We start from the raw sequence: 12,575 nt of genomic DNA on the forward strand, positions 1-12,575 counted from the left end.
ATAATTCTTTGATCTAAGCAGGTACTAAATGTCTCTACACCTCAGCTACCTGGTGGGTTAGAATGGTGATCCTCACAGACTATGCAAGGATTCCATGCAACAACCAAGGTGAGGTCCTCGTCCTGCTCCTGGTGCAGGTGCCTGGGAAACGTGGCTTCCTCCAGGGAGCTGGGTCCTCCCAGAAGTAGAACCAACACAGAAGCACCTATCCCTTCTTAATCTGCACCACGTGACCTTCTCCCACCAGACAGGAAACACACTACCTAAGCTGCCCTGATTTAAGGCAAGAGTGAAAACACCAAAACCTTGTTGCCAAAAACTTAAAGTTCTTCTGTGCTCACAGTAGTTTTGGCGTTGATTTCCTCAGAGCAGAAACTAAACTGAAATTGAGAAGCGTGGCGTCGAGATACGTGTTAATCAAGGTGCCCTCTAGGTGTCCAATCCTCCCAACTTGCTAGGGACTGAAGGTTTTCCTAGGACACCAGAAAGTTTCAGGGACCAAGCAGCTGGCCGCCCTCTCGTGTTCGGCAACTAGGGCGGCGCTGGGAAGGCGCCCGGGGCCGGCGAGAGGTGCCTGCCTCCTGGGGGCTGGGAGGGCGATGCATGGTCTCCAGCGCTCCTTTCATTTGACAGTGGGTGGTCCCGGGTGCCTGCCCACCTTGGCAGACGCTCACATGGGCAGTCTGTCTGGCCCTGACTCACACCTGCAAGAAGTGGGGAGGGAGCTCTCTCCAGTGACCTCGAGTAAACCCCGTTCTGGACTGTCTGTGTTGCGGTCCTGAGGGCCTGCACCCAGCCATCCACCTGCAAGGGTGTGTCCTAGACACAGCTCAGAAGGCACTCAGGGGAGACTCGTGGGAGGGTCTGCTCTGGCCTGTGACATCCCCTCTTTTTGCTACCTTGACTTTGTATTCCATTTGGAAAGCGGACTTCCCCTAAAAGCCAGGAAAGCCACACAGTCCTTTACAACAAGGTTCTGGCTGGCTGAAGACCAGGCTCCGAGGCCCCATTTGTAATGTGTCTGATTTTTCTTCAATTTAGACTTCAAATGAATTTGAAGGGTGAAGGACCTCCAGGGATTGAAATAAGCCATTTGTATTTTGCATGTTTTATTCCCATAGCTTGACTTCTTTTTTTTTTTTGACTTGACTTTGGATTTCATTTATGGTTCAGACAGACTGGCCAACAAATAGAAACCACAAACCAAAAGGGTCATATTGAAATTCATGAATCAGGCTTTCGATTCTATTTACTGCCTTCACTTCTGATTCTACAACCTTACTCACCTTCCTCCTTCCTTCCTTCCATTTGCATGTTTCCCATCCCTAACATCAGACTGCCTATGTATCCTTACTAAATATCTAACCCTCTTAGAATGTAAGCTTATAATGGCAAGGAGCCTGGGGAGCCCCACTGTACAGTATTTGGCCCCTCAATAAGCATGGCAGAAAGTGAAGAAGAACTAAAGAGCTTCTTGATGAAAATGAAAGAGGAGAGTGAAAAAGTTGGCTTAAAGTTCAACATTCAGAAAACTAAGATCATGGCATCTGGTCCCATCACTCCATGGCAAACAGATGGGGAAACAGTGGAAACAGTGGCTGACTTTATTTTGGGGGGCTCCAAAATCACTGCAGATGGTGACTGCAGCCATGAAATTAAAAGATGCATACTCTTGGAAGGAAAGTTATGACCAACCTAGACAGCATATTAAAAAGCAGAGACATTACTTGGCCAACAAAGGTCCATCTAGTCAACGCTATGGTTTTTCCAGTAGGCACATAGGGATGTGAGAGTTGGACTGTAAAGAAAGCTGAGCACCGAAGAATTGATGCTTTTGAACTGTGGTGCTGGAGAAGACTCTTGAGAGTCCCTTGGACTGCAAGGAGATCCAACCAGTCCATCCTAGAGATCAGTCCTGGGTGTTCATTGGAAGGACTGATGTTGAAGCTGAAACTCCAATACTTTGGCTACCTGATGTGAAGAGCTGACTCATTTGAAAAGACCCTGATGCTGGGAAAGATTGAGGGCAGGATGAGATGGTTGGATGGCATCACCGACTCAATGGACATGAGTTTGGGTAAACTCTGGGAGTTGGTGATGGACATGGAGGGCTGGCGTGCTGCAGTTAATGGGGTCGTAAAGAGTCAGACACGACTGAGCGACTGAACTGAACTGAAGTGAGCACCTGTGACTCTGCCATCATCAGCGGACTGTCCCTGGTCACAGCTGCTGCTGCCCAGAAGCATGAGGGCTTCAGCAGCAGGATGGGGGTTTGCTGGTAATTTCCAATCTGGCACTTGAGATAAGAGTCTTACTTAAGATCAAAATTGAGCGTCCCTCACGCTTGCCTTTCCAGATCTGCTTCTGCAGCTTGGGTTCTCACTTTCTAAAACAATTACTATTCTGTTTTGACTTAAAGATGAATAGTTATCAATGGTTTAATACATTCTCACCTTCAGAAAGCATTTCAATTTTAATGACAGTTTTCAAGGAGATAACACAAAGATGACCATTGTAGAATTTGGGGGCATTGTAGCAGATAGTCAGGAAAATATTATTGAGCAGGAGGACATTTTCTGATGTTTCTGTATTTTCTCCCCATGAGCTGTTCCCTCCTACTTCCACGACTAGAGGTGTAAGCTCCTGGTTGAGAACTTAATTTCCTTCTCGTTTGACATTTCCAATCTGGAACAGTCAATGATTATATAAATTTACTTCACCACTGGAAATGTAAGCAAGGTTTAAACACTTAACCACTGAGCATCACTTTGTTTTTCACAAAGAGAAACAGAAGAGTAAGAAACGTTTGCCTGAAGGAAGAAAATGACAGCTGCTACTGGATTCTACAATGGAAGCCACACAGCACAGTATCTGGACTGTTTCTGAACAGTTACAGTTGCTCCAGCCCCTGAGGGTTTGTCCATTATCTCCATGGAAATACAGGGTGAACCATTTATTCTCAAGAACCCTTAAGGTTCTCCCTAAGGATCTCTGGTTGCTTATGTGGAGTTGTGTGTAAGCCACGGTAGGACTGAAAGGGCAGCCGGCCTGGCTCGGTGAGAACAGTGACGCAGAGACCGTGGCTCAGGCCCACGTGTCCCATTTGGGCAGATACAGACAGCAAAGCGGATGGGCATGGAGTCTACCTTCATCAATGAGTTAACTAACAGGAAAGGTTACAAACTGTACTCTCATTTTACCTTTGAACTCATTTTACAACAATAATATTAATAAGCCATGAAGGAAAAAAATAAGCAAAAGACTGATAAAACAAAGAAAACCAATGTGCTAAATATTCAAACTGATTTTACTGTATTCCAGCTCCGGGGAGAACTGGAGACTTTGGATGCCACATGATTCTCCTAGCTCAGGTTTTAGAATGCACTCTTCATTTTGACTGATAATCTGCTGTAATATTTAGGAAGGAGAAAGCAAAAGATATGAGTAATTATAATAACCATAGCCTTGCTTCAATTTTTTCATATTGTACAAATTCCCAAAGCTATATTAAAAATGACAAAAAATAGTTTATTTCTTTGATACAGAATATACAATATTGCACTCATGTTGCAAGTAGTGTGTAAAAAGAGAACTCTATTTAGACTGCCATAACAATTGTCTGGGCCTGCTATTTCATGGCGTCACCAACAATAACTGTAGCACTGCCCTTTAACCCACTGAAAAGGGCAACGCTTGATAAAGCCTGCTTTTTATTCCAGCGTCAGTGACCAGCAGTTTAAAAACTATATGCATAATGAGGAAACTTCAGTTATATAACTACCTTTCAGTCACATAACTACCTTTAAGTCTGAGGCACTGGTAATCTGTATCCATATATTAAAGAACTAGATACTGTCAAGCTATTTTCCAGGTTTTATCAATTATTTTTCAATAACTTTTCCTTTCCATTGTACTTAATCATATTACCTAATATGCTATTCTTTCCTGAACAAATGAAAGTATTTTGCAGCAATAACTATTGTTCATCCTTGTGAAACCCATTATAAACTTTTTTATTCAGACTGAGCTACAAAGTCTGATTGAGTCTCAGAGTCACTCAGCAATTTGGGTTAATTCAGAGTTAGGAAAGGATTTCCCGCCACCAGCCACACACTCAGCCCCTGAGCTGAGGCCTGAATCCAGACACACAAGAGGGAGTGTTAACCTGATCCTGCTGGGGTCTGGGGACACCCTATTCCTGCCTCACACACACCCCTGACATTTACTTCATAGAGTCACTGTCATTGATACACAAATGCTTCTGGAAGATCTCAGTGCTTTTAAACAGTAACCAATTTGTTTTCCTGGTTTTCATATATTACATGGGTGGTTGGTAGCTATTTCTGCTGCTTAGTCACTTCAGTCATGTTGGACTCTGTGCGACCCTATGGACTGCAGCCTGCCAGGCTTCTCTGTTCATGGGATTCTCTAGGCAAGAGTACTGGAGTGGGTTGCCATGCCTTCCTCCAGGGGATCCCCAGGACCCAGGGGTTGAACCCGCGTCTCCTGCATCTCCTGCACTGCAGGCAAATTCTTTACTACTGAGCCACCAGGGAAGCCCACATGAATGGCAGAGTTCACATCATTTTGATCTCAGATAAATCTGACCTAGGATACACTTTATCCTGTTCTGACAGTAGAAAGGCACATAACAATTTCACTTAAAGCATTCACATAAAAAATTAATGGAAACTGCAAAAAGGGAAACTCCAAATACAAAAGATCCTTTAAAGAAAATTCTCATCTTTGACATTATCTTTTAAATTAAGTATAATCCAGTGAATAGTGAATAGCAAAATAGCATTAAAAAAAACAAAAAACAGGGAAAATTTTCTTAGAGCAGGGAATCTTCGTCTTTATAGAGTCTACATTGAAGTGGTGTCCTCCCCAAATGCACAACCGTGACTTACTGACAAACAAGGCCCTACAGCACTGAGCACAGTAGAGTCCCGAACATGCTGCTGAGTCACATGGAAAATTCAATTAAACAACATACAGAACGATAACTAAGGACAGAATGACGAAAAGTATACTGATAAAAACCAAAACCATGTGAAATGTCAGAAAACTATCTGAAGACCAATACTCATATAAAAATAAATATTTAACTCTAGGACCTATTCTCACAGCAAAAGTTACAAAAGTAGAATACAGTATTAAACAAATACATGAATGTATCACAATTGGTTTATAAAATATTTTACTTTTGAGAAACCTATTTCTCTTCCCTCCCTGTTCTAATAATTATATTCTTAGATGTATTTTGATGAAACATTGTGAACTTTGACTGGGTGACAGATTGTCTTTGGGTCGTTTTCACGGATACACAAACTTCTCTCCGAAGGTTCTGAACTTGAAATGTATTTACTCTGAGTGTCATGAGCCAGGACAGGTTTAGGGTCACAGTAACTCCTTACCAAGAACACTCCAACCCGACAGTCTCCCAGCTGCCCAAGGGGATGCCCTTGTTTCAAACATCCTATTCAGACAGAGCGAACTGCTGCCAAATTTGGAATGACTGCATGATAGATGAGGGTGCGAAGCAGACCAAAATGTAGGGCATTTCACATGTCATGAGTCCATGTTCTGCCTAAATAGAGGTCTTTTTTATCCTTTTCGGAAGCTGGGGACAAGAGAACCAAGGAGGCATATCCGACATGGTGCTGCAGAAGAGGACCACTGATACAGATTTGAAGGAAGAAGCTTCAGTATTCTGCCAATTCTCAAGAAACTGTCCAGGTACACAGAAAGGTTTCCTAGCAGTATTTCAACTCTTTATCTTTTTATGTTACCACTGCATGTCCACAGCCCATCCGGAGTGGCACTCAGTGACCCTGCAGCTCTCCAGTGGTTGTAAAAGTGCTTTCTGATTCACCTCGTAAGATGATCAATTGCACAGCTGGAATTCACTGTAGTTTATGGTACGGCGGTACTTAGAAAGGGAGGTCTATGTGTGAATGTGCAAGTGTGAGCATGTGTTTGCTCTTTGTTAACCACAGTATTTGTGTAGCATACATCTTCTTATGATCACAGAACTTTGATTTAAATAGTGCCAATCTGTCCAGTATGGTTGAAAGCAGTAAATACCATGGCATTTGTGTTTGAATTTCATGCTCTTTGCCTTTTTTCCTTTCAAAATTAATGATCATTAAAATGTATCATGGTGCCTATTTGTCAGCAAGCCACTCAGAAAGATGCCCTTGAAGATATTTCCAAGCAGCTTTTCCTTCTTCTGCTGCCCTCTGGAAGCAAAAATAGATCCACCTAACACAAGAAAATATTTCCCAGAGCTTCAGCTATGTCATAACAGTTAAAACTCAGCTAATTTCCAGTTCTGTGTTCCCACCTTCTCCACAGCATTCCAAACTTCTGAAATGACAAACGTCTTCAGTGGTGTGTTTTATTCCTGGGAAAGAGCAATTATATGGATACTTGGGTACTCTAGACAGAACCTGGCAGTGAAGATGGGCTGGGGTCCCAGTCATCCAGACATACTGCAAGGAGTCCCCATCGTCCAGAAGGCTTGCTTCCTGAGGAGTAAGGAAAAAGCTATCAATCAACACCAGTCTAGGCAAAAGTTATAAAGCCAAGCACTGAATTACAAAGTTTGGTCCCTGCAGTCTTTGGTTTTATGATACCTTCTGTATTTCACACATCTCCTTTGTGCATTTAAAACTTTGAAAAGAAATAAGTAGCAAACATAGCTATCATCTGGTTGCTCTGTATCCATTTCCCTGTAGGCCTTTTTCTGAGGCAGTAAAGAGAAATTTCTTTGAATGTTGATCGGTAAGGCCAGTGCTCACTAGCACAGAGCTGGACAACAAAACAGAACACAGAGCAAGCAATACAAACAAAATTTAAAACGCAAACAGGTTCTGCCCTTTCAAACACAGTCCTCTCTGAAAGACTCTGGGGCTGGGCTGATGATGGAGGCAGCCTTATTACAGCTCAGGTCACTGCGCTCACCTAAAATGCAGTCCTAGTTGGTGAGTACGAACTACCCAGCTAGTTGGAAAAGACAGAAGTGGGAAGGCAGGGGTGTCCCGTTTGTCTGCTCCATGCTCCATTGCATCTGTGCAGATGCTCAGACAGTTCTACCGCCCAGCTTCCAGTTACCCCACATTATCAAAGAGAAGTGTGAAAAGAGCTGGGGAATGTCTGGTATTTTTGCTTTAAAATTGAACAATATTTATCCCTAAAAAATTCAAAGGACAAGTTGCCATTCTTTTATAACGATATTAAAATCAGTAACATATATTCTATGCAAAAGATAGAAAACCAGAAACCTAAATTTTGGCAGGCCTCCCATTTTAATGAACTGAAGGACAGGAAGATGATTAAACACCAGTAGACGGAAGAGTGGTTTTCATGAATTTTACACTGGGATATATGATACCAAAATTATCCACGTATAACCGTCAGTCATGGAGCCCAGTGGAATCGCATGCAGCTTCTATAAGTCATTCTCTATCTCTGATGGTCTCACTTTTGAAAAGTAAACATTTTTAATCCATGGGGTAATAAATTTATGAACTTATTTAATTCTGGATGGAATATTTTTATTTTACTTTATAGTACCTCTATATACCAAGAGGACAAAAACCTTCACATAAAATATATTTTCTTTTTCACCTAGAAAAGACATCTTCATTCATCTCAAATTTTCTGAATTTTTCATGAAATCCTAAAACAAATCTGTATGGGTTCCAACACAAATGTCACAATAAACTAGAGAAAAATTACAGCTGTAGTTTTGTTTCCACAGCTTCCAGAAGTTAGGGAACTATTCTCAGGCAAGTAATCCTGTGACAAAAGGTCAGCTGCATTTTGTTCAGGCTGCCAGAAGACTCTCACCAACGAAGGTGAAGGGTCTGGAGTCTGTCCTGACTCTTTTTCAGAGGGGATTTCATATCTGAAGGTAGTGAATTGAGGGGACTGTGGTCATGACAGACATTGTCCTCATTTGGAGAATGAGGACATTCCACTGGAACCCATGACTGATAATTTTAGTATTCTATTGCCCAGTGTAAAATTCATGAAAATTCACTGTCTACTGGTGTTTACTCATCTTCCTGTCCTTCAATTAATTAAAATGGGAGGCCTGCCATAAGTCGGAGAAAGGACATGCATTTCTTCCTCACAATTCTCCAAGCAGCAAGCCCTTAGGTCTCTTGGGTTGAAGTTCAAAGAACTTGAGCTGTTTGGGGTCTATGAGAGTAAATTTGTAGAGAAAATCTTTACAGAGCTGATGCTTGCCATTGACACACAGCAAACTGGGCAGGTTCTGTGTAACAACCATCTCCCTTCTCTGAACAATAACAGGAAACAGCTCAGAAGACAGGTGATACGGTCCTCCACTTGAAAAAGCAGCACTGTGAAGAGGGAGGGAGCTGGTGAGTGAGTGCACCTCTGTTCTCCTGCAGAGTCATCCCGGGCAGTCCCCAACCCCGTGCCACTTTCCTCTGGCCTCAACTACTTCCCTTTGCTATAAAAGTCCTGTCACAATAGACAACAGTTTTTCTGTTGTTGTTGTTTTCCTTTTCTAGGTTACAGTCATGGAACACAAACACATTTCAGACTATATGGAATTACAAAGTATAGAGGTGGGAAACCCTCTGCTATCCACGTTCATTTTATGGACAATGGGAGCCTAAGCTAAAAGTGGGGGAGTGATTGCTACAGAAGACAGGCTCCCAACTCCCCACTGAGGGCTCCATCTGCTACACCATGACCCTCTGGGACAAGCCAGCCTCTGCAGCTTCCCTCCACCATATCAAGGTGTTCATGGCCAACCCTAACCCTGGCCAGCAGTCACTCACCTCAGGCCCCAAGACAACTGGTGAAAAGTACGAGTTCATGTACTGCTTTTAGTTTAAATTCTGATTCCCTTTATACATTCTGTGGGGACTCAGGTTAGGGAAAATGCAATAATCCTCAATAAACTACAAGGGAGTCTGTAAGTCATGACCCTTCTGAATTCAAAAGAACACTGAATCCTTTTCATGAATTGTCACATCTGTATTAAGACCATGGCCACTTGGGGAAGTTAGGCATTTTTCAGGCCTCAAACACAGGTGAGCTGTGTGCAAAGGCGTCTTAGTGCAGACTCCCCCACCGTGCTGAAGACTGATACCATGTCTTAAATTAGTTTATCTCAAGGGCAGACAAAATACTTCTATCACATTAATTTTACAAACATTTATAGCAAGTCGTCAGTGCAGGGTCAGAGAAAACAAGATGCTGTAGTGCTTAAAATCTTGGTTCTCAAAGAGAACCCTGAAAAAGTATCTTCCCTTCTCCCTTCACTACCCCAGAGATACCCTCTCCATAGAGGTGACAGTGAAAATAAACATTCCTTACTTCCTTGAGGAAAAAACTTCCTGAGATCAGCCTTGAGATACTGACTCCAAGGGGAAGAAATACACCTCCCCTGCTATCATCAGAGGCAAATAAAACACAGAATCACTGCCAAGTGGAACTCTAAGACATTAGTTATGATCTAGTCCCTCCCTCAATTAAAAAAAAAACTGAAGCTCTTTCTTGGGCACAAAGCTGCCCCAACGCATCTCCTTAGAAAGGTCTCGAAACAATCTGAACAAAATTTAGGCAAAAATCTTTTAGAGCTAAATGAGTGTCAAATGGCTGAGAAGATCCTGTAGAGAAGTCCTCCTCCCTCTCGGCTCGGTCGGTGAAGGCCTCAAGGAAGCGCACAGCCTTCCTTTCTGGGGAGGGGAGATCGCAGTCCCCCCAGGGTCCCCGCGGACCTGACCGGTCAGCCGGCATCAAAGCTCTGGACCCACGCAGAGCTCTCAGGCTATTTCAACGCAGGGAAACAGCAGAGGTGTAAAAGCACTTTCTGACGGAGCATTTGGAATGCCCATTTCTCCTCTTTCTACAGTAATAAGCCAACTGGGATGTACTTAGTGTACAGAGTTACCTTTTCTGGCAGCTAGAAGCCGCACACCCGGGAGAACCGGCACAGGCCGGGTCTGGCAGCCTTCTGACGCAGGCGCCCCTGCGGCTGTCTCTCGGCCCGAGTTACTTTAGAAGGCAGGGTTCCCCGGCTCGGTCCCTCCCCAGCACCTCACAGGCGCGCCTCACAGACAGCCCTCCCGGGCCCCGGACGCACACCTCGGCCCGGGTCTCCTGGGGTCTGTCACGCGGGGCCCTGCAGCCCCTGGCCGGGCGTCTCCTTGGCCTTCTTGCAGGTGTACAGCCACTTAATGATGCGCGCGTTCCTCTCGACCACCGAGGTGGTGCTGGGCACCTGCTCCGCCAGCTCCTCCTCCTGCAGCCCCTCGTCTTCCCCGCTGCGCCGGGAGAAGCCGCTGTCGGAGGTGGCCACGCTCACGCTGCGGACCTTGAGGGCGCCGCGGTCCGACTCAGCCGAGAAGTTCTCCCGCCCGAGCGCCTCCACCACGTCGGGCTCCAGGCCGCAGTACTGGAAGAAAGTGTCCGATTCGGCCAAGGACGCGGAGTAGCGCGAGCTGAGGTCGGACTGCGAGCGCTGCAGCCCCCGGCGCCTCGCCCCCAGCAGCTCCGCGCCGCGGGGCGCAGCCGGGACCCTGGGGGGCGTCCCGACGGACCGGGCGGGCGCGGGGGCCGTGGAGGGGCCAGGCTCGGCCCGGGCGGCCCCCTGGGCCCTGACCCCCCACTCCGCTCCCACCCGGGCGGCGCCGGGAGGCTCGGGCGTCTTGTCCTTGCTCGGCCCCTGGAAGAGCTTCTTCACCAGGCTTGCCCTGGGGCTGTCGGCTCCCGACGCTCGGGCGAACTCGCACTTCTGACGGTATATGACCAGCGAGTCCGGCCTTAGCGGCTTCCGCGCTATAACCCTGCGCACCCCGGGCCCGGGGACGCACGCCTGCCCTCCGGTCGCCTCGGGGCTGCTGCCCCCGCCAGCCGGGCCTGGGCCGGTCCTAGGCGGGCCGCGCACGTACTTGGCGCGGTCGGCCGCCAGCCTCTCCACCGCGCTCCTGCGAGCCGGCCCAGCCGCGTCCGGGGCCGCGGGGGTCCCGGAGTCCCGGGACAAGAGCCGCGCGCTCGCGGGGGCGTCCAGAGCGCGCATCCTCCAGGCCCGGCCCACTGCGGAGACGCTCTCGGACTGCGCGCGGTCGTCAGCGGACCAGCTCCGGAGTCGGTTCCGTGTGAGCAGCGGCGCCCCGGTGCCCGGCCGCCCGGGGCGGGGGCAGAGTCCGCTCGGACTGAAGTACCGCCTGCCGGCCCCGCCCCTCCCGGCCCGCCCTCGCCTCGCGCCGGGCCCGCCCGCCTGTTCAGGGTCCCGCCGGGCTTCGCGCGGACCTGCTCCGGGGTCAGGGCCGAGCCCCGCGGGCCCGCAAGGCAGAGGGGCGGGGAGGGGCCAAGTCGGTGCGGCCCCGGGGGCCCACCGCCCCTCCCGGCCGCGGGGCGCGGTCTCCTCCGACGCCGGCACTTCCGGAGCCGGGAGGGCAGAGCGGCTCCGGCGCCACCCCCCCACCCGGCAGGTGTCTCCTGCCCTTTGAATTCTTAAAGTGACCTCGGGATGTTTGAAAAGTGACTTTAATTTCCTGGAGTGCTCTTGCAGGGCACTCCTCTTAAACTGTAGGAAAGAAACGGCTATGACGCGCCGCAGGACAGGTCAGTCTGTGTGTCAGGCAGAAGGGAACCAGGAACCGGGACTGGGTCCAGGCTCAGCCAGACGGCCTGCCGGTGGCCCGACCAGACTGGACCGTCTGATGCCAGGGCTCGAGAGACAGCAGCGACTGCGGAGGCAAGGCTCAGGGATTCGGGAAAAGCCTGAACACATTCCCAGAAGACTGCTGTTTTTACCGTAATCAGTGTAATACGGAAACCACGGGTTCACCAGGGGAGTGAATCAGTCTAGGAATGCTGAAAAAGTCTAAGGGAGAACATTGCCAAAATTCCATTATTTCTAAAGTTGGACAAAGGACTAACGATATCTGCCAGACAGTGATATGGCCACGTTATCTCCTGTGAAACCAACTCCATGGTACGCTGACCTTTCAAGGTTGAGGCTGAGTGCGCCTGGTGCGGAGCAACACCTGGCTGCGGGCAACTAGCTGCCTCAGGTCTGGGTCTGATGGTTTTGTTTTTTTGTTTGTTTTTTTTTTTTTAACAGAAATGCCAATGGGCACCAAGCGGACTGGTGGTGAGTGAGCAGGGGCAGAAGCTCAATGATTTCAAACAGGTTTGGCAAACCTGCACCCACTGAGCACCAACCACCCAGAATCCCAGCAGGTGCCAAATGGGTCTTCAGACCTGGAGTTTCTCTGAGGTTATATCCTATAGTCAGTGATAGAAACACAAGAAACCAGGTCTCCTGAGAACCAGGCTACCCAGTTACTGTCACCAGAAAATGCCACACTGAAGTGAAAAGATGCCTGTGGCCCTGAAACTGGCTGAGAGAGAGAGAGAGAGAGAGAGAGAGATGGAGCCTCCGCTAGCTCCAGGGATGGACAGATAGCATACTGGTGGTGGGAGGGCCTGGTGGGAGCCCAAAGCCCAGCTTTTACTCAGGCCACCGTGTCTATTGTCAGTCAGAGAAAACACATATTTTTAATTGCTTAGCCCCAAATGCC

General features: G+C 47.7%; 1 protein-coding gene across 1 annotated transcript; it reads right to left on the bottom strand.

Moving 5' to 3' along the window:
• Positions 1–1,055: 1,055 nt before the first annotated feature.
• Positions 1,056–11,405, bottom strand: FAM110C (family with sequence similarity 110 member C). Its single transcript, XM_005886714.3, has 2 exons — positions 10,132–11,405; positions 1,056–6,530 (listed from the first exon to the last, which is right to left on the bottom strand). The coding sequence occupies exon 1, from the start codon at positions 11,063–11,065 to the stop codon at positions 10,157–10,159; it is 909 nt and encodes a 302-aa protein (XP_005886776.2). The 5' UTR covers positions 11,066–11,405; the 3' UTR covers positions 1,056–6,530; positions 10,132–10,156.
• Positions 11,406–12,575: the final 1,170 nt, after the last annotated feature.

The sequence above is a fragment of the Bos mutus genome, chromosome 8, assembly GCF_027580195.1.
Source record: "Bos mutus isolate GX-2022 chromosome 8, NWIPB_WYAK_1.1, whole genome shotgun sequence".
Lineage (NCBI taxonomy): Eukaryota > Metazoa > Chordata > Mammalia > Artiodactyla > Bovidae > Bos > Bos mutus.

What these genes read in the sequence shown, in the direction of transcription:
- FAM110C (XM_005886714.3), bottom strand. Translation starts at nt 11,065, where the DNA reads ATGCGCGCTCTGGACGCCCCCGCGAGCGCGCGGCTCTTGTCCCGGGAC.